The 27,374-nt window shown below is 56.7% G+C and overlaps 2 protein-coding genes across 2 annotated transcripts; both read right to left on the reverse strand.

Moving 5' to 3' along the window:
• Positions 1-7,598: 7,598 nt before the first annotated feature.
• On the reverse strand, positions 7,599-12,139 carry LOC140699140 (ral guanine nucleotide dissociation stimulator-like). Its single transcript, XM_072970900.1, has 8 exons — positions 11,977-12,139; positions 11,466-11,576; positions 10,637-10,830; positions 9,941-10,000; positions 8,797-8,990; positions 8,473-8,596; positions 8,111-8,204; positions 7,599-7,786 (listed from the first exon to the last, which is right to left on the reverse strand). The coding sequence occupies exons 1-8, from the start codon at positions 12,112-12,114 to the stop codon at positions 7,781-7,783; spliced, it is 921 nt and encodes a 306-aa protein (XP_072827001.1). The 5' UTR covers positions 12,115-12,139; the 3' UTR covers positions 7,599-7,780.
• Positions 12,140-20,097: 7,958 nt separating this feature from the next.
• Positions 20,098-24,662, reverse strand: LOC140699142 (ral guanine nucleotide dissociation stimulator-like). Its single transcript, XM_072970901.1, has 8 exons — positions 24,476-24,662; positions 23,965-24,075; positions 23,136-23,329; positions 22,440-22,499; positions 21,296-21,489; positions 20,972-21,095; positions 20,610-20,703; positions 20,098-20,285 (listed from the first exon to the last, which is right to left on the reverse strand). Exons 1-8 carry the CDS (start codon positions 24,611-24,613, stop codon positions 20,280-20,282), a joined length of 921 nt encoding a protein of 306 aa, XP_072827002.1. The 5' UTR covers positions 24,614-24,662; the 3' UTR covers positions 20,098-20,279.
• Positions 24,663-27,374: the final 2,712 nt, after the last annotated feature.

Raw genomic sequence — 27,374 nt, forward strand, 5'->3', positions numbered from 1 at the left:
CCTGTAGGTGTTGCCTGCGACCCAACTTATCTTCCTCTGACTTCCTCCTCCGTGTCTGTTCCTCTTATGATGGGACGCGATAATTCTTATTCAATGTCATTGTACACGGGTGTCAATGTGAGTGTCTTTGTGTGTGTGTGTGTGTGTGTGTGTGTGTGTGTGTGTGTGTGTATGTGTGTGTAAACCAGTGCTCACACTCTGTGTCGCCAGTAGGAAACAGTCCCCACACAGGAGAAATGGGCAATAGCATCCTGAGGTCTGAGGGTTTCGGTTCTCTAAGGCAAACCGAGTGAGAAAGCCTGAGGCCCTTGCTGGAAGGTTAGAGCTCATGAGTCAAGGTCACGCAGGTAGCAGGGCTGGAACTGGGATTAGAGACAGCCTGTGTCCACTGTGCACACTCAGTAGCACAGTCCTGGGAGCAGGAAAACTGTCCACTTGTCTGATTACACAGTCTGGCAGGCTGAACTTCTCCAGCTGGATATGCAGTGACCCAGGGACAGATGGGCAGATGGTGGCTCACATCAGTAGAGTGACGTGACCATCTCATAGGCTGCTTCCACGCATTCAGGGAGCTTCCGTCCAGGTAGGAGGAAGGCCAGCGAGTAAACTGAATGACAAGGAAGGATGTGATCAGGAAGTAATAATTGTTCTGATGGACTACAATGGGGACGTGAGAGAGAGCAAGGCCACGGGCAGCATGGCATGGAGGAAATGGCAGTAGGGGCCTCATGACCCGGGGGCCCAAGATTCTCAACTCGGCATCAGAGATAGCAAGGTCAGGGCGAGAGGGGGTGCCCACCCACAGGGAGCTGGCCTCTACCTCTAGCTCCGTGTGGCGGTCTGGCCTAGCTGCTTACCAAGGTCACGTCCTCCTGTTCGTGGGCACAGATGCAGCTGGACTCCATTTCCCGGCCTCCCTCGCAGTCGGGCATGCTCAGCTGTTGAGGTCTGACGGTGGCATGTGAACTTCAGCACAGCCCATGAAAATCTCCCACACGTTCTCCTTCACGTCCTTGAGACCTGAGAAGCCATATGTCGAAATGATAGATTCAGTGGATAAAATGAACCTGGATCCCTGAACTCTGGCTAGGAGAAGAGCTACCCACCAAGGAAGATAAACCCCTTTTGGACATTACGCAAGTGAAGAAAAGCCCGGGATTGTATTAAGCCACTGAGATAGTGGGGGTTCCATGTTCAGGCAGCTCACACGAGACTGATTCACGGAAGTCACTGTGTCATTGTCACGGCTGCTCATTTGGCCCGTTCTCAGCCTTATCATATTACCACTTACCTTTGTACTTTCAGGGCACTTTTCCTTCCTATAGGTCCCACTCCCTCAACTGGGATGGCAACAGGGCAGTCAGAGTTTTGCCCTTGTAAGGTGAGTGCTCTCTCTGGTCTCTGCTCCTTAGAGTGGATTCTGCCTTCACTGCTGTAGCATGTCAATGGATGCTCTTAGGGCCCTTGAAGCCATTTGTACTTTTCGGTGCTTTCTCTTTCAGCTCGCTTAGACGACTTGCTTTCTAGACTAGCACGAATACAGTCCTTATCTCAGTCCTTCCCCGAATTGTGATCATGTCTGAACTAGCGGGGCCCGGCTGAGTAGGACAGAACTGCCCAGACGCTGCTGTAGCTGCTTATTTCCATGTCCGACTGTACGCTTTTTCAGGAGAAGGAGTATTTCTTGGGCACCAGGCACAGTATCAGGCACACAGGAGGCGTTCAACGAATGCTCGCTGAAGGAACGAGTAGGGTCACTCCATGTGCTCAAACACACCGGGATGCTATGGAAAGAATCCGCAGCTTTTTCTTTCCCCCTCCCCTTTTTGGTATTTTATTTAAAAAGGTTGATTTATATAGACAGGTATTTGGGCAATTAATTAATCTTTCTTTATCATTTGGTCAATTTTCCGTGGAGAGCACAATGTTTCAGTGATACATGAACATACATATATTCTTTGGAAAATGTCTTTGGCTGTGAGCTACCACAAGATCTCGTATGTATTTCCCTGTGCTATACAGTATAATCTTGTTCATCTATTCTGCATCTGCCTGTCAGTATCTGCACATTCCAACTCCCAGGTTGTCCCGTCCCACGCCCCTCCCCCTTGGCAGCCACAAGTTTGTTTTCTATTTCTATGAGTGTGTCTGTTTTGTATTTATGCTGTTTTCTGTTTTTCCTTTTTTTTTTTTTTTCCATCCAAACCATCTTTAAAGCGACAGCCTAGGGAAGCCTGCTCCCAAGATGTCGAAGGCGTGGCCTGGGCCGCGCGCGGAATTGGGGCGGGGCGGGGAGGGGCGGTATGAGCTGTGCCTGGAGGGCCAGAACAGGAGGGGAGAAATCTGCAGTGGAGGGGCAGGGGAAGGGGTGGGCCAGGAGCGGGGAGCCCGGTTGGGGCGGTCTAGGCTGGGCTGGGTGAGCCAGGGCGGCGGGCGGAGGCGGCTGCTGCGCAGGGAGCCTGGGGCTGGGTTCGTTCTCGGCCATGCCAGGCGAGCCTGGGCTTGGGGCGGGGGGCGATCTCGGCTGCAGCCGGACAGCTGGTGTGGGGGGCGGCCTTGGCCGCGCGGGGAGAGCCGGGACGCGGGGAGAGCCGGGGCCGGGGTCGTTCTCGGCCGCGCCGGGAGAGCCTGGGCATGGGGCGGGGGGCGATCACGGCTGCGGCGGGACAGCTGGGGCGGGGGTCGTTCTCGGCCGCGACGGGAAAGCCGCTGCATGCGGCGGGGGGCGATCTCGGCTGCAGCGGGACAGCTGGTGTTGGGGGCGGCCTTGGTCGCGCGGGGGGAGCCGCGGCGCAGGGACAGCTGGGGTGGGGGGCGTCCTCGGCCGCGCGGGGAGAGCCAAGGCAGGGAGCGGCCTCGGCCGGGCGTGGAGAGCCAGTGCGGGAGTCGTTCTCGGGCGCGCATGGAAAGCCGGGGCTGGGGCGGGGGGCGATCTCGGCTGCGGCTGTACAGTGTAGTACGGAGGTGGCCTCTGCCGCGCGGGCAGACCCTGGCCGCGTGGAGAGCAGGGGCGCGGGCGGCCTCCGCCGCGCCGGGGGAGCTGGGGCATGGGGCGGGGGCCGATCTCGGCTGCGGCGTGAGAGATGTGGTGGGAGGCGGCCTTGGCCGCGCGTGGAGAGCCCGGGCGCGGGGAGAGCCGGGGTCGGGGTCGTTCTCGGCCTCGCCGGGAGAGCCTGGGCATGGGGCGGGGGGCGATCACGCCTGCAGCGGGACAGCTGGGGCGGGGGTCGGTCTCGGCCGCGCCGGGAAAGCCATTGTGTGGGACGGGGCGATCTCGTCTGCGGCTGTACACTCTGGTCCGGGGGTGTCCTCTGCCGCGCAGGAATAGCCGGGGCGCGGGGAGAGCCGGGGCGCGGGGAGAGCCGGGCCGGGGGTCGTTCTCGGCCGCGCCGGGAAAGCCGGGGCATGGGGCGATGGGCGATTATGGCTGCGGCGGGACAGCTGGGGTGGGGGGCGGCCTTGTCGGCGCGGGGAGAGCCGGGGCGCCTGGAGAGCCGGGGCGGGGGTCAGTCTCCGCTGCGCAGATCATGGCGGGTTGGGCCTGCGGGCGGGATCCTGTGGGCAGAGCTGAGCTGCCTGCCGAGACTGTTGAGAGGCGCGGGACTCCCGGATGCTTGGCCTGAGGTGGCGGCTGGGGGCTCGGTGCCTGCCTGGAGGCCGCAGGGAGAAGGCGGGCCTGGGGCTGGGGCTGGGGCTGGGGCTGGCGTCCCTCCAGCTCCGAGAAGGGACCCGCGCCCGCGCACTACCAGCTAGTCTTCACCTGCAATGTATGTGGGACTGGGTCCTCCAAGCATATCTCCAAGCTTGCCTATCACCAGGGTGTGGTCATTGTGACCTGTCCTGCCTGCCAGACCCACCACACCATCCCCGACAACCTGGGGTGCTTCTCGGACCTGGATGGGAAGAGGAATATTAAAGAAATCCTGGCAGCCAGAAGGGAGAAGGTATGACAAGTGGCTGGCAAGGGGGTCCAGGAGCTTGTTTTAGAGGCTGCGGGGTCCCCCAAGCCACCAGTGCCGTGGCAGGTGCTGAGGACCAGGATCCCACCCAACCTGGCAAGAAGGAGGCCAGCTGACTCAACTTCTGCCTTCAAGAAGGATACTCTGGCCCTGGGCCGCTCTGGACGTGCCTATTTTTTTGTTGTTGTTTTTGTTATCAGTAGCTATCAGTTGCAGATGTGGGGCGTGGGGGTCTCCTGCTCTCCCTGGTTCTGGAGTCAAAACGACTCCCGAGAACCCTCTGTGGGCTGCAGCTGGGGCCTTCTGCAGCTACAGGCCATGTCCCAGTGGGAAGGGGCTGGACATGGAGTCTGAGTCCTTCCTGGCTGCGGCTGTGTGGCCTTGGGCAGGTCACTGTGCCCCTGTGAGCCTCTGTCTTCCTGTCTCCAGATGAGAATGCGCAGAGCGCCACCTTGTCAGGAGGACAGGCAGAAAGACAAGACTCAGGACAGACATGGGGTGGCTCAGTCCTGTCCCAAATGTCAAGGCGCCCATCTTGCTGGCTCTCAGGGATTCCAGGAAAGGACGGCCAGTTAGCCAGTGTACTTCCTGGGTGCAGGATCAGCACCCCCACACCCCTCTGCAGATCTTGTCCCTCTGGCCAGACACAAGGAGCCCCCACAGATCCTTCTGTGGCACCTGCTGTCCCCTGGACAGCACTGGTGGACAAGTGCCAACCTCAGCCCTGACTTTTGGCCACTGGCCAAGCGGTCAGGAAACCAGGCCACTCGCCGTCTCCACTGACAGGCCAGGCAGCCGTGGTGACAAAGGGAGTGGGTGCGAGGGGTGCTGTCTGACGGTTGGTGGGCCGCGTGCCGCGTGCCCTGCATTTGTCTCCCAGCCTTGTTTGACTGTTTCTCAGGAAGTTCCTGTGTTTATGAGAGCGTGTTTATTTCCAGAAGCCTTCTGGGCAGTGTGAGCGTCAGCATTAAACAGCAGCCACCATCTTACAGGATCCCGGCAGGATGCGCGCTCCCAGTTGCCGACCCCGACGGCCCTGGCCTCAGCATGGTTCTCCAGGCACTGGCAGTCTGTGCTCTGACTCGGTTACCCCCGTCCTTCCCGTGGCGAACAAGCCTGCATTATTCCAGCCCAGAGCCCCCCGTTCCATTTGTGAAGTCCAACCTGGAGGCTGAGCCAGCAGCCCCACCACGGCCTGCTCTCCCACAGAGGCCCCAGGCGACCCACTGGCCTTGAAATGCCTGAGCTGCAGGGCTGGGTAGTGGTGTGGCTGCCTAGCTGAGCCCAGACGCTTAGGACCAGAATTTGGGGAGGTCCTGGGAGCTGGCTGGACTCTGAGAGTGCAGGGCTGGGCCTTGGAGGGCCACTGAGACCAATCCCGCCCTCCACGGATGTGGAAACGGAGGCCTGTGGTTTGGACATGTATGCTAGCCGTTTTTTATTGTCTGTTTTCTGACACTTTGACACCTGGGTCCCACTGAGCCTGGAGGGGCTGCCCCTCCCAGGGCTAGTCAGTTCCTAGAGACAGTAGAAGATGCCAGTGAGCACACCCAGGGCGGGGACAGACAAGTAGGGGCAGCCCCTCCACCCAGAGATGCTTGAGTCCTCCCACCTGCTAGTCCTGCCTCCCTGTTGATCCCCATGGAAACCACAGGAGAGGCTCTTGCCCACTTTTCCCCTCCCCTGCCTCCTGACCCGCGAGGGCCCTGCTGATGCCCCTCCAAGGGCAGTGCCCCATCTGCACGGATGCTTCTCAGACCAGCCAGGGCCCGGCGGTCCAAGTGAGCCTACTTTGTGCGAGGCCAGGCTGCCACTGACTTCAAGACTTCAGAATGACATCTCAGATGCGAAGGGACACATCACAGGAATGTCCATCTAGTTTTCCTTCTAAGCCATGACTCAGGAGTAAAAGCAAAATATCATTGTGTTCAGATCCAAGAGACTCAGAGAGTTTGCCGCTGTCAGGCTGTCACTGAGAGTGAGAACGGGTGGATTGAAAAAAGAAGCGAATGAATCCCAGAAGGATCGAGTGGAGAGTGAGACACGGGGTGGGGGGAATGGGTGAGTGCAGGTCTGTCTGACAGTCATGACTGTGTAAATCAAGCATCAGGGGTTACTAAGAACAATTATCATGACTAATGAGAAGGCAAAACCCTCTGTGGTTCAGTGTTGTGTCCTGGCCATCACCAGCCACCCTACCAGGGCGCAGGAAGCCTGAGCTGAGGTAGAAAGGGCAGAAAAAAATCTATAAACTAGTCATTCGTACCCATCTGTGTAAGAAGAACTGCACACCATGAGCAAGTGGGATTGATTCCTGGAATGCAGGATGGCTTCACCTTAGAAAAATGCATGACTGTACTCCATTCCATTAACAGTGTGAGGAGAAAACACAGGACCATCTCAACGAATGCCGAGAAAGAAATGGGTGAGTTCACCACCATCTTCTGAATTTCCTGGAAACATGAGAAATTTCAAGAGTCATATTGAAATTCAAGGGTCACAAGGTTATTTTTTTTTCAATTACCCTAGCCCAACTGGATAATAACAATTTTTAGAAGTATCACAGCATTATATACTGCGTTATAGCACAATATCACTTCACTCCGTTCCTCATGTAATGCGTCAGGTCTTTTAGAGCCTCATCAGAGAAATGGCTAAATTTAGTAGGGATGCTCATTGCAAGAAAAACATGCTTCTTTTATGCCATCGATTTAACATGGATTGTTGCAGAGAAACCGCCCCCCCCCCCGCATTATGACAGTCATGCAGAGCGGTATTTCTCCATGTGGTGACTGATTCATAAATTCAGTCCCATCGTGAAACTTCAGGTCCGTAGGATCTAATATTCTGACTTTGGATCCCTGAGGGAGTCAGAGGTGTCCCCTGAGACCTAGAGTGCAGAGCCACACAGTAGGAGAGTCAAGGGGGCCAAAATGAGAACAGAAGTGAGAGCAGATGCTGAGATGTGATGTGGGAGAGCCCTGGGATCATGTGGGTCCTGGCTGAGGGGCTCTGTGGGAAGGTCTTCAGGAGTAAAGGGCCTGGCAGGGGAGGAAGGTGCCTAGGTTTGATGACTTCCTGTCAGGAAAGCTCCAGGAGAGTCCCCATTTCAAATACATTCCCCTAACCTGTCCTATCTTCCCTCCCAACTCTATTCACTCAGCAGTACACGTCCATCTTCTTGGCCAAGTGCTGGGCGAGAGACCTGTAATATGCTCAAGTCCAAGGTGTAGACTCTGCTCCCAGGTTGCTGAGCGTTCCTTATAATACAATCCAGGGAAAGCCGTTGTAGGTAGAGGAGCAGGTAATTGAAATCAAAACCTGTCCCTCTCCCACAGTTCTTATCATCACTGTTCTTTCTTCTGACACTTTAGGATACACGGGATTGTAGCAAAGCGCCCCAGGCGAAAGCAGACTCAGTGCTCTGGGGATAGAAGTCGATGAGGACCCACCTTGGCTGTGCTGAGCAGGAGACCTTCCCCGGTGAGTGACTCCCACTGAGACCTACTGCCCCGCTTCAATTGTCTCCTAGGGATTCAGGGACAACCCCACTGTCCTGTGAGCAGACCGCTTTCTACCCAAATCTACATCACACGCACACAAGGCAACATGAATTAAAATATCTCTTGTACATTGCACTGATTGTCAAAGTCTTTTATTTAAATAGATATTTACAAACGCAGACGGTTGGAGGGAGAGAGGAAGGGACAGAGGTGGACACAGATGGGGGCTGGACACAGAAGAACACACGTCTGTGTATCCCAAGTGACAACTTCCACTCAGTGGCTCAATTGCTGTTTGTGAATGAAGGTGTATTGAGATTAGACCTGAAACGAGATTGAAGGAAAAAACCAAACCTCTATAGCTTAAAGGAATCCTCACTTTCTAAAACATGTTCTGAGGAGGGCTAAATTGGGAAGGACCACTTTGGAATGGAACAGTGTTTCTCAGAAGCAGTGACATCCCTCCCTCTGGTGGCCGTATGGGGAATGGCATGTGAACCGCTGGCTCCATGGATGTCGGACAAACAGGCAACATTCACACAAACACAAAATCAGTCTCACTGCTGGGAAAAAACAAATCCTCTAAGATCAAAATTTGGGGTTGCCTTCTAAGTCCTTGTCTTGATCATGACATGGGCGGCCACTTACCAAGGGTGGGGTCTCAGGGAGTGTTGGCGGAGGCCCTGAGCTGGGCCCTGGGCCCACAGCAGACAAGAGAGAGGAGGCCGCTGCCTCACAGGACCTGCAGGGAGAGGGTGGGAATGTGCTGGGGCCACTTGGCCACATCCCCGCCCTGTGTGTCTGGTGCAGAGAAGTGAGTCTATCCAAACAGAGACATGTAGGGCACTTTGATGTTTCTATTAACAATAAAACACAGACACAACAAGCCGCAAGGAATATGTTATCACCTCTAAGAATAATCCGGAATTCTAAATCACAGACACCTCAAGGACAGTGGGCGTCCCGGCCCTGAAGGCGACGGGTGGCAGCCGAGCTGGACTGATACTTACAGCGCGTCCCTCTGCTCTGGATCTGGCTCTGGCTCTGGCTCTGGCTCTGGCGCTGTCGCAGGCGGGAGAGCTGGAGCTGGCTCTCCACCCAGAGGGGTTTCCCCAGCGGGTCCTGGAGCTGGTGCTGTAGCTCCAAGAAGGGAAACTCTCATCAGTAGGACTGCTTTCCCACGGGTCTCCCAAAGCCAGGGGAGCCCTCACTGCTACTCAGTCAAATCTCACTCCAGGATTCCACCCCCAGGGAGTCTTCCCAGACTCTGCTCTGTGGGGTCCAGTGCCTTCCCCTCCCCACCCACCAGATCCCCCACCCTGCATCCTCCTCACCATCACTGTCTGCCTCTGGGAGTTCCAGTTGCTCCAGCTGTGCCAGGAGGAGGTGGGCCTGCCGCTCCAGGTCTGAGCCAGGCATGCTGAGCTCGACGTAAGCAACAACGGTCTTCAAGCATGGGAATTCTGGAGGCTGGTGGAAATCGTCTGGGTACTGGAACATCCAGGTGCCCAGGATGGAGGCCATGGCCCTGGGGGTAGTCAGGGGGACACCAGAGTCAGAGCCTTGGCCGTTCCTACCACGTTGGGCTCCCAGGTTAGCCCTGCAGGGACCTGGGCCTTTTTGCCTTTGGCTCCTGCCCATCCAGAGGCCGGCTCTGCTCCATGTCCCATCTCAGCTGGCAGTGTGGGCAGAGGCGGGCTTGGACACAGAGGAGGGGCTGCTACAAGCCTTCTGAAGGGACAGCCCTGGCTCAATGGCGTGACCACCTGTCCACCGCTTCAGGGACACCTGTCACACTGCTATGTCCCTCTCCCTGCCCCTCCCCACTGGATGGCACGTCTGTGAGGACAGGCAGGCTGTGTGCTCTGGCCACTGCCCTCTAAGGGACACAGGAACTGCTCTATGAGTGCCTGAGCCAGGAGGGAACAGACAGGCTGTGTCGGCCATCCAGGCTGCCCACGGGCCTCCTCACTCCTCAGACTTTAGCTCCTGCACCTGCTGGCTGCAGAATCCTCCAGGGACCCTGCCTGGGTCTCCTCATGCCCCTGCCACTCAGCATCATCAGGATGGGCTCAGCTGTCCCCTGAGGCTCCCTGGGTCCCCTGAGCACCAGCTGAGTCCCCACCATTGAGGCTCCCCTAGATGGTGGGCAGGATGCTCTCCACCCCTCGTGTTCTGTGTCTCCCAAAGGGCGTGTGGGCAGGGATGGGATGGATAGGGGATGCTTGTGGGTTTTCTTCACTTTTGACTCTGTCCTCTGACCTCCCAGATGCCCCTCACAGCGCCACAGTCCCATCCACAGCTCTCTGGGTCTCGTCTCTTCTTTGCCAGGGGAAGCCCTAGGACTTCTGCTCTCAAGCCAGACTCGCAGGATATGCGGGATCCAGGATTCCGCCCACCTCTGCCCAACCAGAGAGCCCAGAGCTTCACACACTATTTGGGGAAGGAATCCTTCCCGCTTCAATCCAAGAGACTCACTCTTTCAGCTGGTGCAGGGGTCCCCCGTCCTCTTCTGTAACAGGGAGGACGCATCCGTATCTAGAGGAGAGCAGGAAGGCGTCACATGCACTGTCCCGAGCACACTAGCTGGATGTGCTGTCTAGTGTGACAGTGTGACACCCGAGAGAATGGAAGCCCTGGAGGGCAGGGCTGATGTCTGCTCGATGCATTAAATGATGGTTGTTCCTAGAAAAGCCCCTGTCCCTGGGGGCCCTTCCTATACATTTGAGGAATGAGTGAGTGAGCCCACCTGGCCCCACGGCGCACATCTGAGTGGGCCTGGGACCCCACTTGTCCCTCCCAGGGATCCCTGCTCTCACTCTCCCAGGACAGGGACAGCTAATGGCATCACAGATCCCCTTTGAAATGGGAAAACAGTTGCGCCCAAGGCCGAAGTCCCAGTGACACAGGAGGCAGACGCTAGCCCTTGGGCAGGAGGACAATGACAAATTCGCACAACCACAGCCCCGCCAGCTGCCCTTTCCGTGAGCCAGGTCCCTGGAGAGCACCTTCCATGAAGGTCTCCCTCTGTTCCTACCCTCCTAGGGCCTGATCCTCTCTTGACCCCAGTGTTCAGGGGGGACCCTGAGGCTCAGAGAGGTAGAGGAACAATGCCTCATGGCACTGCTGGTAGGTGGCCAGGTCCCCAATGTCCCATGAAGACACAGTGCTCACCTTCGGAACAGATGGTCCAGCACCTGCTGGGCGGTGGCAAAAGTTCGATAACTGCCCAGAAATGTGTTCACATAGGATGGCTGGCCGCCCAGGACGGCAGGCACCAGCTTTGCCACCAGCTTCTCCAGCCTGTGTCGCCGGAGGCTCCAAGCCCTGTAGGCCTCATCCCTGCTCCCTGATGGTCCAGCTCCCCCCTGGGGTGGAAGGAGGAGAGACATGAATCAGAGGCAGCACCGGGGACCCCCTGGCTCTTGGGGCTGGAGATTAGACCGAATGCTCAAGCCTCAAGCTGTTGTGCCTGAGGTGGAACAGGGGAGCCCTGAGCAGATCCAAGGTTCTCAGCATCATCAGTACCAGGGGTGAAGGGCGATGATGAAATGCATCAGTGTCTCAGATCCCTGTGTCGGCACCGCAGTGCCGGCCCCTCCCTGCCTGCACCACTTCATCCCCGTGACTGCTGTCACAACACCCCGTTCAAGGGATGAGAACACAGCAGCTGAGCCTGGGCTGGGAGGGCTCAGGGTCTTCAGGTGAATGTGGACACTTGGGGATGGAGAAGAAACAGGACAACGTGTAGAAAAATGCAGAAATACCCTTGACTTTACGTATACTGAAGTTCTGTCCGAGTCTCTTTCTGAGATTCGGACTCATACGTGGGCACTGACTTTGCGTCTGGCCAAGGCAGGTCCTGGGTTGTGACGGCAGATGGGGGAGACGGGGCATCAGATCCCTTTGCCAGCAGCTCTCTTAAGAGGCAGCCCAGGGGAGAAGTGGGGCAGCAGCGGGGCCCGGGGCTTCCTGGGTGTGGAGTCTCCTCGCTCACACTCACCCTGAGCGCGTCCTGGGCTCTGCTGCTGTCGTGGGGCACCTGCGCCTCCTGCAGGGAGGTGGAGCGGGGATCTCCGTGGACCAGGTCCTGTCCCGTCCCGTGTGTGGAGTCCTGTAAATACAGTGCCCAGAGGCCAGGCAGGAGCCTCAGAGCCCTGTCTGCTTCTCCGACCCATAAGACATCTGCAGTCGTGACACACATCCACCACTGTCTGCACAGACCTCCTTCAGGGGCAGAAAAGCTGACAGAGTGGGAGCCTTGTATTCCCATTGACACAGAGAAGATGCCCCCCAGGGGTCCTCTATCCCCCTTATCAGCCCTGTCCTTGGGTGCGGCCATGACAGGACCCCCAGGTCACCAAGTGTTCAACAAGCCATTCCTGCCCAGAGGGGACACCTCCTCTCAAGTCCCCCTTCAGCGACATGGAGATGAGGGAAAGCGGGCCTGCCCAGGGAGGGCCCCCAATGGAGGCCGGTCCCAGACTGGCCTTCTCCAGGCCACCCAGCGTTACCTTAGGTGACCTCCTCAAAATAGGCCACAGGCGCCTGGGTGGAGGGTTCCACAGACGCCTGCAGCCACCGAAGAACCTCGCAGTCCAGGGTTTCCTGGCGGAGAAGCCCCGGGAGACCGGGAAACAAGAGGAGAACATCCTGTGTCTTCAACTGTCTCCAGCCAAGTGCACTGGCTCTGGAGCTGTCGTTAGAATGTGGGTGCCTGGTAACCAGGTTCCATTTCGGTTGGGGTCTGTTAAGGATGTGATGTCACTTCCTGGGGTCCACTTCCTGGAACCCCCTCCTCAGACAACACCTCCACACACAGCCCTCTGGGCTGCTGCCTGCTCACGCCCTTCTCCACGCGAACCCGCACCTTGCACAGTTAGAGCAGCCCCGCCGTCTCTATAGCTGCCGGGGAGGGTCTGCATGCAGCTTTGAGGAGACGCCCTGGCTTCCAGAATCCACTCCTCATCCTTACCTGTTCTCCATCCTGGGGAAGTCCTGGTGTGTGTCCAGGCCAGTGTGTCTCCCTAGCTGCCCAGTGGGAATGATTCTAGAAAGTACTTCTAGGGATGTCCTCAGGTGCAAGTGGAATAAGGCCTAAAAAATTGGAGAGTCATGTCACCTGTAGGTGTTGCCTGCGACCCAACTTATCTTCCTCTGACTTCCTCCTCCGTGTCTGTTCCTCTTATGATGGGACGCGATAATTCTTATTCAATGTCATTGTACACGGGTGTCAATGTGAGTGTCTTTGTGTGTGTGTGTGTGTGTGTGTGTGTGTGTGTGTGTGTATGTGTGTGTAAACCAGTGCTCACACTCTGTGTCGCCAGTAGGAAACAGTCCCCACACAGGAGAAATGGGCAATAGCATCCTGAGGTCTGAGGGTTTCGGTTCTCTAAGGCAAACCGAGTGAGAAAGCCTGAGGCCCTTGCTGGAAGGTTAGAGCTCATGAGTCAAGGTCACGCAGGTAGCAGGGCTGGAACTGGGATTAGAGACAGCCTGTGTCCACTGTGCACACTCAGTAGCACAGTCCTGGGAGCAGGAAAACTGTCCACTTGTCTGATTACACAGTCTGGCAGGCTGAACTTCTCCAGCTGGATATGCAGTGACCCAGGGACAGATGGGCAGATGGTGGCTCACATCAGTAGAGTGACGTGACCATCTCATAGGCTGCTTCCACGCATTCAGGGAGCTTCCGTCCAGGTAGGAGGAAGGCCAGCGAGTAAACTGAATGACAAGGAAGGATGTGATCAGGAAGTAATAATTGTTCTGATGGACTACAATGGGGACGTGAGAGAGAGCAAGGCCACGGGCAGCATGGCATGGAGGAAATGGCAGTAGGGGCCTCATGACCCGGGGGCCCAAGATTCTCAACTCGGCATCAGAGATAGCAAGGTCAGGGCGAGAGGGGGTGCCCACCCACAGGGAGCTGGCCTCTACCTCTAGCTCCGTGTGGCGGTCTGGCCTAGCTGCTTACCAAGGTCACGTCCTCCTGTTCGTGGGCACAGATGCAGCTGGACTCCATTTCCCGGCCTCCCTCGCAGTCGGGCATGCTCAGCTGTTGAGGTCTGACGGTGGCATGTGAACTTCAGCACAGCCCATGAAAATCTCCCACACGTTCTCCTTCACGTCCTTGAGACCTGAGAAGCCATATGTCGAAATGATAGATTCAGTGGATAAAATGAACCTGGATCCCTGAACTCTGGCTAGGAGAAGAGCTACCCACCAAGGAAGATAAACCCCTTTTGGACATTACGCAAGTGAAGAAAAGCCCGGGATTGTATTAAGCCACTGAGATAGTGGGGGTTCCATGTTCAGGCAGCTCACACGAGACTGATTCACGGAAGTCACTGTGTCATTGTCACGGCTGCTCATTTGGCCCGTTCTCAGCCTTATCATATTACCACTTACCTTTGTACTTTCAGGGCACTTTTCCTTCCTATAGGTCCCACTCCCTCAACTGGGATGGCAACAGGGCAGTCAGAGTTTTGCCCTTGTAAGGTGAGTGCTCTCTCTGGTCTCTGCTCCTTAGAGTGGATTCTGCCTTCACTGCTGTAGCATGTCAATGGATGCTCTTAGGGCCCTTGAAGCCATTTGTACTTTTCGGTGCTTTCTCTTTCAGCTCGCTTAGACGACTTGCTTTCTAGACTAGCACGAATACAGTCCTTATCTCAGTCCTTCCCCGAATTGTGATCATGTCTGAACTAGCGGGGCCCGGCTGAGTAGGACAGAACTGCCCAGACGCTGCTGTAGCTGCTTATTTCCATGTCCGACTGTACGCTTTTTCAGGAGAAGGAGTATTTCTTGGGCACCAGGCACAGTATCAGGCACACAGGAGGCGTTCAACGAATGCTCGCTGAAGGAACGAGTAGGGTCACTCCATGTGCTCAAACACACCGGGATGCTATGGAAAGAATCCGCAGCTTTTTCTTTCCCCCTCCCCTTTTTGGTATTTTATTTAAAAAGGTTGATTTATATAGACAGGTATTTGGGCAATTAATTAATCTTTCTTTATCATTTGGTCAATTTTCCGTGGAGAGCACAATGTTTCAGTGATACATGAACATACATATATTCTTTGGAAAATGTCTTTGGCTGTGAGCTACCACAAGATCTCGTATGTATTTCCCTGTGCTATACAGTATAATCTTGTTCATCTATTCTGCATCTGCCTGTCAGTATCTGCACATTCCAACTCCCAGGTTGTCCCGTCCCACGCCCCTCCCCCTTGGCAGCCACAAGTTTGTTTTCTATTTCTATGAGTGTGTCTGTTTTGTATTTATGCTGTTTTCTGTTTTTCCTTTTTTTTTTTTTTCCATCCAAACCATCTTTAAAGCGACAGCCTAGGGAAGCCTGCTCCCAAGATGTCGAAGGCGTGGCCTGGGCCGCGCGCGGAATTGGGGCGGGGCGGGGAGGGGCGGTATGAGCTGTGCCTGGAGGGCCAGAACAGGAGGGGAGAAATCTGCAGTGGAGGGGCAGGGGAAGGGGTGGGCCAGGAGCGGGGAGCCCGGTTGGGGCGGTCTAGGCTGGGCTGGGTGAGCCAGGGCGGCGGGCGGAGGCGGCTGCTGCGCAGGGAGCCTGGGGCTGGGTTCGTTCTCGGCCATGCCAGGCGAGCCTGGGCTTGGGGCGGGGGGCGATCTCGGCTGCAGCCGGACAGCTGGTGTGGGGGGCGGCCTTGGCCGCGCGGGGAGAGCCGGGACGCGGGGAGAGCCGGGGCCGGGGTCGTTCTCGGCCGCGACGGGAAAGCCGCTGCATGCGGCGGGGGGCTATCTCGGCTGCAGCGGGACAGCTGGTGTTGGGGGCGGCCTTGGTCGCGCGGGGGGAGCCGCGGCGCAGGGACAGCTGGGGTGGGGGGCGTCCTTGGCCGCCTGGGAGAGCCAAGGCAGGGAGCAGCCTCGGCCGGGCGTGGAGAGCCAGTGCGGGAGTCGTTCTCGGGCGCGCATGGAAAGCCGGGGCTGGGGCGGGGGGCGATCTCGGCTGCGGCTGTACAGTGTAGTACGGAGGTGGCCTCTGCCGCGCGGGCAGACCCTGGCCGCGTGGAGAGCAGGGGCGCGGGCGGCCTCCGCCGCGCCGGGGGAGCTGGGGCATGGGGCGGGGGCCGATCTCGGCTGCGGCGTGAGAGATGTGGTGGGAGGCGGCCTTGGCCGCGCGTGGAGAGCCCGGGCGCGGGGAGAGCCGGGGTCGGGGTCGTTCTCGGCCTCGCCGGGAGAGCCTGGGCATGGGGCGGGGGGCGATCACGCCTGCAGCGGGACAGCTGGGGCGGGGGTCGGTCTCGGCCGCGCCGGGAAAGCCATTGTGTGGGACGGGGCGATCTCGTCTGCGGCTGTACACTCTGGTCCGGGGGTGTCCTCTGCCGCGCAGGAATAGCCGGGGCGCGGGGAGAGCCGGGGCGCGGGGAGAGCCGGGCCGGGGGTCGTTCTCGGCCGCGCCGGGAAAGCCGGGGCATGGGGCGATGGGCGATTATGGCTGCGGCGGGACAGCTGGGGTGGGGGGCGGCCTTGTCGGCGCGGGGAGAGCCGGGGCGCCTGGAGAGCCGGGGCGGGGGTCAGTCTCCGCTGCGCAGATCATGGCGGGTTGGGCCTGCGGGCGGGATCCTGTGGGCAGAGCTGAGCTGCCTGCCGAGACTGTTGAGAGGCGCGGGACTCCCGGATGCTTGGCCTGAGGTGGCGGCTGGGGGCTCGGTGCCTGCCTGGAGGCCGCAGGGAGAAGGCGGGCCTGGGGCTGGGGCTGGGGCTGGGGCTGGCGTCCCTCCAGCTCCGAGAAGGGACCCGCGCCCGCGCACTACCAGCTAGTCTTCACCTGCAATGTATGTGGGACTGGGTCCTCCAAGCATATCTCCAAGCTTGCCTATCACCAGGGTGTGGTCATTGTGACCTGTCCTGCCTGCCAGACCCACCACACCATCCCCGACAACCTGGGGTGCTTCTCGGACCTGGATGGGAAGAGGAATATTAAAGAAATCCTGGCAGCCAGAAGGGAGAAGGTATGACAAGTGGCTGGCAAGGGGGTCCAGGAGCTTGTTTTAGAGGCTGCGGGGTCCCCCAAGCCACCAGTGCCGTGGCAGGTGCTGAGGACCAGGATCCCACCCAACCTGGCAAGAAGGAGGCCAGCTGACTCAACTTCTGCCTTCAAGAAGGATACTCTGGCCCTGGGCCGCTCTGGACGTGCCTATTTTTTTGTTGTTGTTTTTGTTATCAGTAGCTATCAGTTGCAGATGTGGGGCGTGGGGGTCTCCTGCTCTCCCTGGTTCTGGAGTCAAAACGACTCCCGAGAACCCTCTGTGGGCTGCAGCTGGGGCCTTCTGCAGCTACAGGCCATGTCCCAGTGGGAAGGGGCTGGACATGGAGTCTGAGTCCTTCCTGGCTGCGGCTGTGTGGCCTTGGGCAGGTCACTGTGCCCCTGTGAGCCTCTGTCTTCCTGTCTCCAGATGAGAATGCGCAGAGCGCCACCTTGTCAGGAGGACAGGCAGAAAGACAAGACTCAGGACAGACATGGGGTGGCTCAGTCCTGTCCCAAATGTCAAGGCGCCCATCTTGCTGGCTCTCAGGGATTCCAGGAAAGGACGGCCAGTTAGCCAGTGTACTTCCTGGGTGCAGGATCAGCACCCCCACACCCCTCTGCAGATCTTGTCCCTCTGGCCAGACACAAGGAGCCCCCACAGATCCTTCTGTGGCACCTGCTGTCCCCTGGACAGCACTGGTGGACAAGTGCCAACCTCAGCCCTGACTTTTGGCCACTGGCCAAGCGGTCAGGAAACCAGGCCACTCGCCGTCTCCACTGACAGGCCAGGCAGCCGTGGTGACAAAGGGAGTGGGTGCGAGGGGTGCTGTCTGACGGTTGGTGGGCCGCGTGCCGCGTGCCCTGCATTTGTCTCCCAGCCTTGTTTGACTGTTTCTCAGGAAGTTCCTGTGTTTATGAGAGCGTGTTTATTTCCAGAAGCCTTCTGGGCAGTGTGAGCGTCAGCATTAAACAGCAGCCACCATCTTACAGGGTCCCGGCAGGATGCGCGCTCCCAGTTGCCGACCCCGACGGCCCTGGCCTCAGCATGGTTCTCCAGGCACTGGCAGTCTGTGCTCTGACTCGGTTACCCCCGTCCTTCCCGTGGCGAACAAGCCTGCATTATTCCAGCCCAGAGCCCCCCGTTCCATTTGTGAAGTCCAACCTGGAGGCTGAGCCAGCAGCCCCACCACGGCCTGCTCTCCCACAGAGGCCCCAGGCGACCCACTGGCCTTGAAATGCCTGAGCTGCAGGGCTGGGTAGTGGTGTGGCTGCCTAGCTGAGCCCAGACGCTTAGGACCAGAATTTGGGGAGGTCCTGGGAGCTGGCTGGACTCTGAGAGTGCAGGGCTGGGCCTTGGAGGGCCACTGAGACCAATCCCGCCCTCCACGGATGTGGAAACGGAGGCCTGTGGTTTGGACATGTATGCTAGCCGTTTTTTATTGTCTGTTTTCTGACACTTTGACACCTGGGTCCCACTGAGCCTGGAGGGGCTGCCCCTCCCAGGGCTAGTCAGTTCCTAGAGACAGTAGAAGATGCCAGTGAGCACACCCAGGGCGGGGACAGACAAGTAGGGGCAGCCCCTCCACCCAGAGATGCTTGAGTCCTCCCACCTGCTAGTCCTGCCTCCCTGTTGATCCCCATGGAAACCACAGGAGAGGCTCTTGCCCACTTTTCCCCTCCCCTGCCTCCTGACCCGCGAGGGCCCTGCTGATGCCCCTCCAAGGGCAGTGCCCCATCTGCACGGATGCTTCTCAGACCAGCCAGGGCCCGGCGGTCCAAGTGAGCCTACTTTGTGCGAGGCCAGGCTGCCACTGACTTCAAGACTTCAGAATGACATCTCAGATGCGAAGGGACACATCACAGGAATGTCCATCTAGTTTTCCTTCTAAGCCATGACTCAGGAGTAAAAGCAAAATATCATTGTGTTCAGATCCAAGAGACTCAGAGAGTTTGCCGCTGTCAGGCTGTCACTGAGAGTGAGAACGGGTGGATTGAAAAAAGAAGCGAATGAATCCCAGAAGGATCGAGTGGAGAGTGAGACACGGGGTGGGGGGAATGGGTGAGTGCAGGTCTGTCTGACAGTCATGACTGTGTAAATCAAGCATCAGGGGTTACTAAGAACAATTATCATGACTAATGAGAAGGCAAAACCCTCTGTGGTTCAGTGTTGTGTCCTGGCCATCACCAGCCACCCTACCAGGGCGCAGGAAGCCTGAGCTGAGGTAGAAAGGGCAGAAAAAAATCTATAAACTAGTCATTCGTACCCATCTGTGTAAGAAGAACTGCACACCATGAGCAAGTGGGATTGATTCCTGGAATGCAGGATGGCTTCACCTTAGAAAAATGCATGACTGTACTCCATTCCATTAACAGTGTGAGGAGAAAACACAGGACCATCTCAACGAATGCCGAGAAAGAAATGGGTGAGTTCACCACCATCTTCTGAATTTCCTGGAAACATGAGAAATTTCAAGAGTCATATTGAAATTCAAGGGTCACAAGGTTATTTTTTTTTCAATTACCCTAGCCCAACTGGATAATAACAATTTTTAGAAGTATCACAGCATTATATACTGCGTTATAGCACAATATCACTTCACTCCGTTCCTCATGTAATGCGTCAGGTCTTTTAGAGCCTCATCAGAGAAATGGCTAAATTTAGTAGGGATGCTCATTGCAAGAAAAACATGCTTCTTTTATGCCATCGATTTAACATGGATTGTTGCAGAGAAACCGCCCCCCCCCCCCGCATTATGACAGTCATGCAGAGCGGTATTTCTCCATGTGGTGACTGATTCATAAATTCAGTCCCATCGTGAAACTTCAGGTCCGTAGGATCTAATATTCTGACTTTGGATCCCTGAGGGAGTCAGAGGTGTCCCCTGAGACCTAGAGTGCAGAGCCACACAGTAGGAGAGTCAAGGGGGCCAAAATGAGAACAGAAGTGAGAGCAGATGCTGAGATGTGATGTGGGAGAGCCCTGGGATCATGTGGGTCCTGGCTGAGGGGCTCTGTGGGAAGGTCTTCAGGAGTAAAGGGCCTGGCAGGGGAGGAAGGTGCCTAGGTTTGATGACTTCCTGTCAGGAAAGCTCCAGGAGAGTCCCCATTTCAAATACATTCCCCTAACCTGTCCTATCTTCCCTCCCAACTCTATTCACTCAGCAGTACACGTCCATCTTCTTGGCCAAGTGCTGGGCGAGAGACCTGTAATATGCTCAAGTCCAAGGTGTAGACTCTGCTCCCAGGTTGCTGAGCGTTCCTTATAATACAATCCAGGGAAAGCCGTTGTAGGTAGAGGAGCAGGTAATTGAAATCAAAACCTGTCCCTCTCCCACAGTTCTTATCATCACTGTTCTTTCTTCTGACACTTTAGGATACACGGGATTGTAGCAAAGCGCCCCAGGCGAAAGCAGACTCAGTGCTCTGGGGATAGAAGTCGATGAGGACCCACCTTGGCTGTGCTGAGCAGGAGACCTTCCCCGGTGAGTGACTCCCACTGAGACCTACTGCCCCGCTTCAATTGTCTCCTAGGGATTCAGGGACAACCCCACTGTCCTGTGAGCAGACCGCTTTCTACCCAAATCTACATCACACGCACACAAGGCAACATGAATTAAAATATCTCTTGTACATTGCACTGATTGTCAAAGTCTTTTATTTAAATAGATATTTACAAACGCAGACGGTTGGAGGGAGAGAGGAAGGGACAGAGGTGGACACAGATGGGGGCTGGACACAGAAGAACACACGTCTGTGTATCCCAAGTGACAACTTCCACTCAGTGGCTCAATTGCTGTTTGTGAATGAAGGTGTATTGAGATTAGACCTGAAACGAGATTGAAGGAAAAAACCAAACCTCTATAGCTTAAAGGAATCCTCACTTTCTAAAACATGTTCTGAGGAGGGCTAAATTGGGAAGGACCACTTTGGAATGGAACAGTGTTTCTCAGAAGCAGTGACATCCCTCCCTCTGGTGGCCGTATGGGGAATGGCATGTGAACCGCTGGCTCCATGGATGTCGGACAAACAGGCAACATTCACACAAACACAAAATCAGTCTCACTGCTGGGAAAAAACAAATCCTCTAAGATCAAAATTTGGGGTTGCCTTCTAAGTCCTTGTCTTGATCATGACATGGGCGGCCACTTACCAAGGGTGGGGTCTCAGGGAGTGTTGGCGGAGGCCCTGAGCTGGGCCCTGGGCCCACAGCAGACAAGAGAGAGGAGGCCGCTGCCTCACAGGACCTGCAGGGAGAGGGTGGGAATGTGCTGGGGCCACTTGGCCACATCCCCGCCCTGTGTGTCTGGTGCAGAGAAGTGAGTCTATCCAAACAGAGACATGTAGGGCACTTTGATGTTTCTATTAACAATAAAACACAGACACAACAAGCCGCAAGGAATATGTTATCACCTCTAAGAATAATCCGGAATTCTAAATCACAGACACCTCAAGGACAGTGGGCGTCCCGGCCCTGAAGGCGACGGGTGGCAGCCGAGCTGGACTGATACTTACAGCGCGTCCCTCTGCTCTGGATCTGGCTCTGGCTCTGGCTCTGGCTCTGGCGCTGTCGCAGGCGGGAGAGCTGGAGCTGGCTCTCCACCCAGAGGGGTTTCCCCAGCGGGTCCTGGAGCTGGTGCTGTAGCTCCAAGAAGGGAAACTCTCATCAGTAGGACTGCTTTCCCACGGGTCTCCCAAAGCCAGGGGAGCCCTCACTGCTACTCAGTCAAATCTCACTCCAGGATTCCACCCCCAGGGAGTCTTCCCAGACTCTGCTCTGTGGGGTCCAGTGCCTTCCCCTCCCCACCCACCAGATCCCCCACCCTGCATCCTCCTCACCATCACTGTCTGCCTCTGGGAGTTCCAGTTGCTCCAGCTGTGCCAGGAGGAGGTGGGCCTGCCGCTCCAGGTCTGAGCCAGGCATGCTGAGCTCGACGTAAGCAACAACGGTCTTCAAGCATGGGAATTCTGGAGGCTGGTGGAAATCGTCTGGGTACTGGAACATCCAGGTGCCCAGGATGGAGGCCATGGCCCTGGGGGTAGTCAGGGGGACACCAGAGTCAGAGCCTTGGCCGTTCCTACCACGTTGGGCTCCCAGGTTAGCCCTGCAGGGACCTGGGCCTTTTTGCCTTTGGCTCCTGCCCATCCAGAGGCCGGCTCTGCTCCATGTCCCATCTCAGCTGGCAGTGTGGGCAGAGGCGGGCTTGGACACAGAGGAGGGGCTGCTACAAGCCTTCTGAAGGGACAGCCCTGGCTCAATGGCGTGACCACCTGTCCACCGCTTCAGGGACACCTGTCACACTGCTATGTCCCTCTCCCTGCCCCTCCCCACTGGATGGCACGTCTGTGAGGACAGGCAGGCTGTGTGCTCTGGCCACTGCCCTCTAAGGGACACAGGAACTGCTCTATGAGTGCCTGAGCCAGGAGGGAACAGACAGGCTGTGTCGGCCATCCAGGCTGCCCACGGGCCTCCTCACTCCTCAGACTTTAGCTCCTGCACCTGCTGGCTGCAGAATCCTCCAGGGACCCTGCCTGGGTCTCCTCATGCCCCTGCCACTCAGCATCATCAGGATGGGCTCAGCTGTCCCCTGAGGCTCCCTGGGTCCCCTGAGCACCAGCTGAGTCCCCACCATTGAGGCTCCCCTAGATGGTGGGCAGGATGCTCTCCACCCCTCGTGTTCTGTGTCTCCCAAAGGGCGTGTGGGCAGGGATGGGATGGATAGGGGATGCTTGTGGGTTTTCTTCACTTTTGACTCTGTCCTCTGACCTCCCAGATGCCCCTCACAGCGCCACAGTCCCATCCACAGCTCTCTGGGTCTCGTCTCTTCTTTGCCAGGGGAAGCCCTAGGACTTCTGCTCTCAAGCCAGACTCGCAGGATATGCGGGATCCAGGATTCCGCCCACCTCTGCCCAACCAGAGAGCCCAGAGCTTCACACACTATTTGGGGAAGGAATCCTTCCCGCTTCAATCCAAGAGACTCACTCTTTCAGCTGGTGCAGGGGTCCCCCGTCCTCTTCTGTAACAGGGAGGACGCATCCGTATCTAGAGGAGAGCAGGAAGGCGTCACATGCACTGTCCCGAGCACACTAGCTGGATGTGCTGTCTAGTGTGACAGTGTGACACCCGAGAGAATGGAAGCCCTGGAGGGCAGGGCTGATGTCTGCTCGATGCATTAAATGATGGTTGTTCCTAGAAAAGCCCCTGTCCCTGGGGGCCCTTCCTATACATTTGAGGAATGAGTGAGTGAGCCCACCTGGCCCCACGGCGCACATCTGAGTGGGCCTGGGACCCCACTTGTCCCTCCCAGGGATCCCTGCTCTCACTCTCCCAGGACAGGGACAGCTAATGGCATCACAGATCCCCTTTGAAATGGGAAAACAGTTGCGCCCAAGGCCGAAGTCCCAGTGACACAGGAGGCAGACGCTAGCCCTTGGGCAGGAGGACAATGACAAATTCGCACAACCACAGCCCCGCCAGCTGCCCTTTCCGTGAGCCAGGTCCCTGGAGAGCACCTTCCATGAAGGTCTCCCTCTGTTCCTACCCTCCTAGGGCCTGATCCTCTCTTGACCCCAGTGTTCAGGGGGGACCCTGAGGCTCAGAGAGGTAGAGGAACAATGCCTCATGGCACTGCTGGTAGGTGGCCAGGTCCCCAATGTCCCATGAAGACACAGTGCTCACCTTCGGAACAGATGGTCCAGCACCTGCTGGGCGGTGGCAAAAGTTCGATAACTGCCCAGAAATGTGTTCACATAGGATGGCTGGCCGCCCAGGACGGCAGGCACCAGCTTTGCCACCAGCTTCTCCAGCCTGTGTCGCCGGAGGCTCCAAGCCCTGTAGGCCTCATCCCTGCTCCCTGATGGTCCAGCTCCCCCCTGGGGTGGAAGGAGGAGAGACATGAATCAGAGGCAGCACCGGGGACCCCCTGGCTCTTGGGGCTGGAGATTAGACCGAATGCTCAAGCCTCAAGCTGTTGTGCCTGAGGTGGAACAGGGGAGCCCTGAGCAGATCCAAGGTTCTCGGCATCATCAGTACCAGGGGTGAAGGGCGATGATGAAATGCATCAGTGTCTCGGATCCCTGTGTCGGCACCGCAGTGCCGGCCCCTCCCTGCCTGCACCACTTCATCCCCGTGACTGCTGTCACAACACCCCGTTCAAGGGATGAGAACACAGCAGCTGAGCCTGGGCTGGGAGGGCTCAGGGTCTTCAGGTGAATGTGGACACTTGGGGATGGAGAAGAAACAGGACAACGTGTAGAAAAATGCAGAAATACCCTTGACTTTACGTATACTGAAGTTCTGTCCGAGTCTCTTTCTGAGATTCGGACTCGTACGTGGGCACTGACTTTGCGTCTGGCCAAGGCAGGTCCTGGGTTGTGACGGCAGATGGGGGAGACGGGGCATCAGATCCCTTTGCCAGCAGCTCTCTTAAGAGGCAGCCCAGGGGAGAAGTGGGGCAGCAGCGGGGCCCGGGGCTTCCTGGGTGTGGAGTCTCCTCGCTCACACTCACCCTGAGCGCGTCCTGGGCTCTGCTGCTGTCGTGGGGCACCTGCGCCTCCTGCAGGGAGGTGGAGCGGGGATCTCCGTGGACCAGGTCCTGTCCCGTCCCGTGTGTGGAGTCCTGTAAATACAGTGCCCAGAGGCCAGGCAGGAGCCTCAGAGCCCTGTCTGCTTCTCCGACCCATAAGACATCTGCAGTCGTGACACACATCCACCACTGTCTGCACAGACCTCCTTCAGGGGCAGAAAAGCTGACAGAGTGGGAGCCTTGTATTCCCATTGACACAGAGAAGATGCCCCCCAGGGGTCCTCTATCCCCCTTATCAGCCCTGTCCTTGGGTGCGGCCATGACAGGACCCCCAGGTCACCAAGTGTTCAACAAGCCATTCCTGCCCAGAGGGGACACCTCCTCTCAAGTCCCCCTTCAGCGACATGGAGATGAGGGAAAGCGGGCCTGCCCAGGGAGGGCCCCCAATGGAGGCCGGTCCCAGACTGGCCTTCTCCAGGCCACCCAGCGTTACCTTAGGTGACCTCCTCAAAATAGGCCACAGGCGCCTGGGTGGAGGGTTCCACAGACGCCTGCAGCCACCGAAGAACCTCGCAGTCCAGGGTTTCCTGGCGGAGAAGCCCCGGGAGACCGGGAAACAAGAGGAGAACATCCTGTGTCTTCAACTGTCTCCAGCCAAGTGCACTGGCTCTGGAGCCGTCGTTAGAATGTGGGTGCCTGGTAACCAGGTTCCATTTCGGTTGGGGTCTGTTAAGGATGTGATGTCACTTCCTGGGGTCCACTTCCTGGAACCCCCTCCTCAGACAACACCTCCACACACAGCCCTCTGGGCTGCTGCCTGCTCACGCCCTTCTCCACGCGAACCCGCACCTTGCACAGTTAGAGCAGCCCCGCCGTCTCTATAGCTGCCGGGGAGGGTCTGCATGCAGCTTTGAGGAGACGCCCTGGCTTCCAGAATCCACTCCTCATCCTTACCTGTTCTCCATCCTGGGGAAGTCCTGGTGTGTGTCCAGGCCAGTGTGTCTCCCTAGCTGCCCAGTGGGAATGATTCTAGAAAGTACTTCTAGGGATGTCCTCAGGTGCAAGTGGAATAAGGCCTAAAAAATTGGAGAGTCATGTCACCTGTAGGTGTTGCCTGCGACCCAACTTATCTTCCTCTGACTTCCTCCTCCGTGTCTGTTCCTCTTATGATGGGACGCGATAATTCTTATTCAATGTCATTGTACACGGGTGTCAATGTGAGTGTCTTTGTGTGTGTGTGTGTGTGTGTGTGTGTGTGTGTGTGTATGTGTGTGTAAACCAGTGCTCACACTCTGTGTCGCCAGTAGGAAACAGTCCCCACACAGGAGAAATGGGCAATAGCATCCTGAGGTCTGAGGGTTTCGGTTCTCTAAGGCAAACCGAGTGAGAAAGCCTGAGGCCCTTGCTGGAAGGTTAGAGCTCATGAGTCAAGGTCACGCAGGTAGCAGGGCTGGAACTGGGATTAGAGACAGCCTGTGTCCACTGTGCACACTCAGTAGCACAGTCCTGGGAGCAGGAAAACTGTCCACTTGTCTGATTACACAGTCTGGCAGGCTGAACTTCTCCAGCTGGATATGCAGTGACCCAGGGACAGATGGGCAGATGGTGGCTCACATCAGTAGAGTGACGTGACCATCTCATAGGCTGCTTCCACGCATTCAGGGAGCTTCCGTCCAGGTAGGAGGAAGGCCAGCGAGTAAACTGAATGACAAGGAAGGATGTGATCAGGAAGTAATAATTGTTCTGATGGACTACAATGGGGACGTGAGAGAGAGCAAGGCCACGGGCAGCATGGCATGGAGGAAATGGCAGTAGGGGCCTCATGACCCGGGGGCCCAAGATTCTCAACTCGGCATCAGAGATAGCAAGGTCAGGGCGAGAGGGGGTGCCCACCCACAGGGAGCTGGCCTCTACCTCTAGCTCCGTGTGGCGGTCTGGCCTAGCTGCTTACCAAGGTCACGTCCTCCTGTTCGTGGGCACAGATGCAGCTGGACTCCATTTCCCGGCCTCCCTCGCAGTCGGGCATGCTCAGCTGTTGAGGTCTGACGGTGGCATGTGAACTTCAGCACAGCCCATGAAAATCTCCCACACGTTCTCCTTCACGTCCTTGAGACCTGAGAAGCCATATGTCGAAATGATAGATTCAGTGGATAAAATGAACCTGGATCCCTGAACTCTGGCTAGGAGAAGAGCTACCCACCAAGGAAGATAAACCCCTTTTGGACATTACGCAAGTGAAGAAAAGCCCGGGATTGTATTAAGCCACTGAGATAGTGGGGGTTCCATGTTCAGGCAGCTCACACGAGACTGATTCACGGAAGTCACTGTGTCATTGTCACGGCTGCTCATTTGGCCCGTTCTCAGCCTTATCATATTACCACTTACCTTTGTACTTTCAGGGCACTTTTCCTTCCTATAGGTCCCACTCCCTCAACTGGGATGGCAACAGGGCAGTCAGAGTTTTGCCCTTGTAAGGTGAGTGCTCTCTCTGGTCTCTGCTCCTTAGAGTGGATTCTGCCTTCACTGCTGTAGCATGTCAATGGATGCTCTTAGGGCCCTTGAAGCCATTTGTACTTTTCGGTGCTTTCTCTTTCAGCTCGCTTAGACGACTTGCTTTCTAGACTAGCACGAATACAGTCCTTATCTCAGTCCTTCCCCGAATTGTGATCATGTCTGAACTAGCGGGGCCCGGCTGAGTAGGACAGAACTGCCCAGACGCTGCTGTAGCTGCTTATTTCCATGTCCGACTGTACGCTTTTTCAGGAGAAGGAGTATTTCTTGGGCACCAGGCACAGTATCAGGCACACAGGAGGCGTTCAACGAATGCTCGCTGAAGGAACGAGTAGGGTCACTCCATGTGCTCAAACACACCGGGATGCTATGGAAAGAATCCGCAGCTTTTTCTTTCCCCCTCCCCTTTTTGGTATTTTATTTAAAAAGGTTGATTTATATAGACAGGTATTTGGGCAATTAATTAATCTTTCTTTATCATTTGGTCAATTTTCCGTGGAGAGCACAATGTTTCAGTGATACATGAACATACATATATTCTTTGGAAAATGTCTTTGGCTGTGAGCTACCACAAGATCTCGTATGTATTTCCCTGTGCTATACAGTATAATCTTGTTCATCTATTCTGCATCTGCCTGTCAGTATCTGCACATTCCAACTCCCAGGTTGTCCCGTCCCACGCCCCTCCCCCTTGGCAGCCACAAGTTTGTTTTCTATTTCTATGAGTGTGTCTGTTTTGTATTTATGCTGTTTTCTGTTTTTCCTTTTTTTTTTTTTTTCCATCCAAACCATCTTTAAAGCGACAGCCTAGGGAAGCCTGCTCCCAAGATGTCGAAGGCGTGGCCTGGGCCGCGCGCGGAATTGGGGCGGGGCGGGGAGGG

The sequence above is a fragment of the Vicugna pacos genome, chromosome 11 (assembly GCF_048564905.1).
Source record: "Vicugna pacos chromosome 11, VicPac4, whole genome shotgun sequence".
Classification (NCBI taxonomy): Eukaryota; Metazoa; Chordata; class Mammalia; order Artiodactyla; family Camelidae; genus Vicugna; species Vicugna pacos.

What these genes read in the sequence shown, in the direction of transcription:
- LOC140699140 (XM_072970900.1), bottom strand. Translation starts at nt 12,114, where the DNA reads ATGTTCTCCTCTTGTTTCCCGGTCTCCCGGGGCTTCTCCGCCAGGAAA. An exon ending in GAGCCCAGGACGCGCTCAGG is followed by an intron (nt 10,831 to 11,465) that starts GTGAGTGTGAGC and finishes CTTCCACCCCAG; the next exon opens with GGGGGAGCTGGACCATCAGG. An exon ending in CCCCTGCACCAGCTGAAAGA is followed by an intron (nt 8,991 to 9,940) that starts GTGAGTCTCTTG and finishes GACTACCCCCAG; the next exon opens with GGCCATGGCCTCCATCCTGG.
- LOC140699142 (XM_072970901.1), bottom strand. Translation starts at nt 24,613, where the DNA reads ATGTTCTCCTCTTGTTTCCCGGTCTCCCGGGGCTTCTCCGCCAGGAAA. An exon ending in CCCAGAGGCAGACAGTGATG is followed by an intron (nt 21,096 to 21,295) that starts GTGAGGAGGATG and finishes TTGGAGCTACAG; the next exon opens with CACCAGCTCCAGGACCCGCT. An exon ending in CCAGAGCAGAGGGACGCGCT is followed by an intron (nt 20,704 to 20,971) that starts GTAAGTATCAGT and finishes CTCTCCCTGCAG; the next exon opens with GTCCTGTGAGGCAGCGGCCT.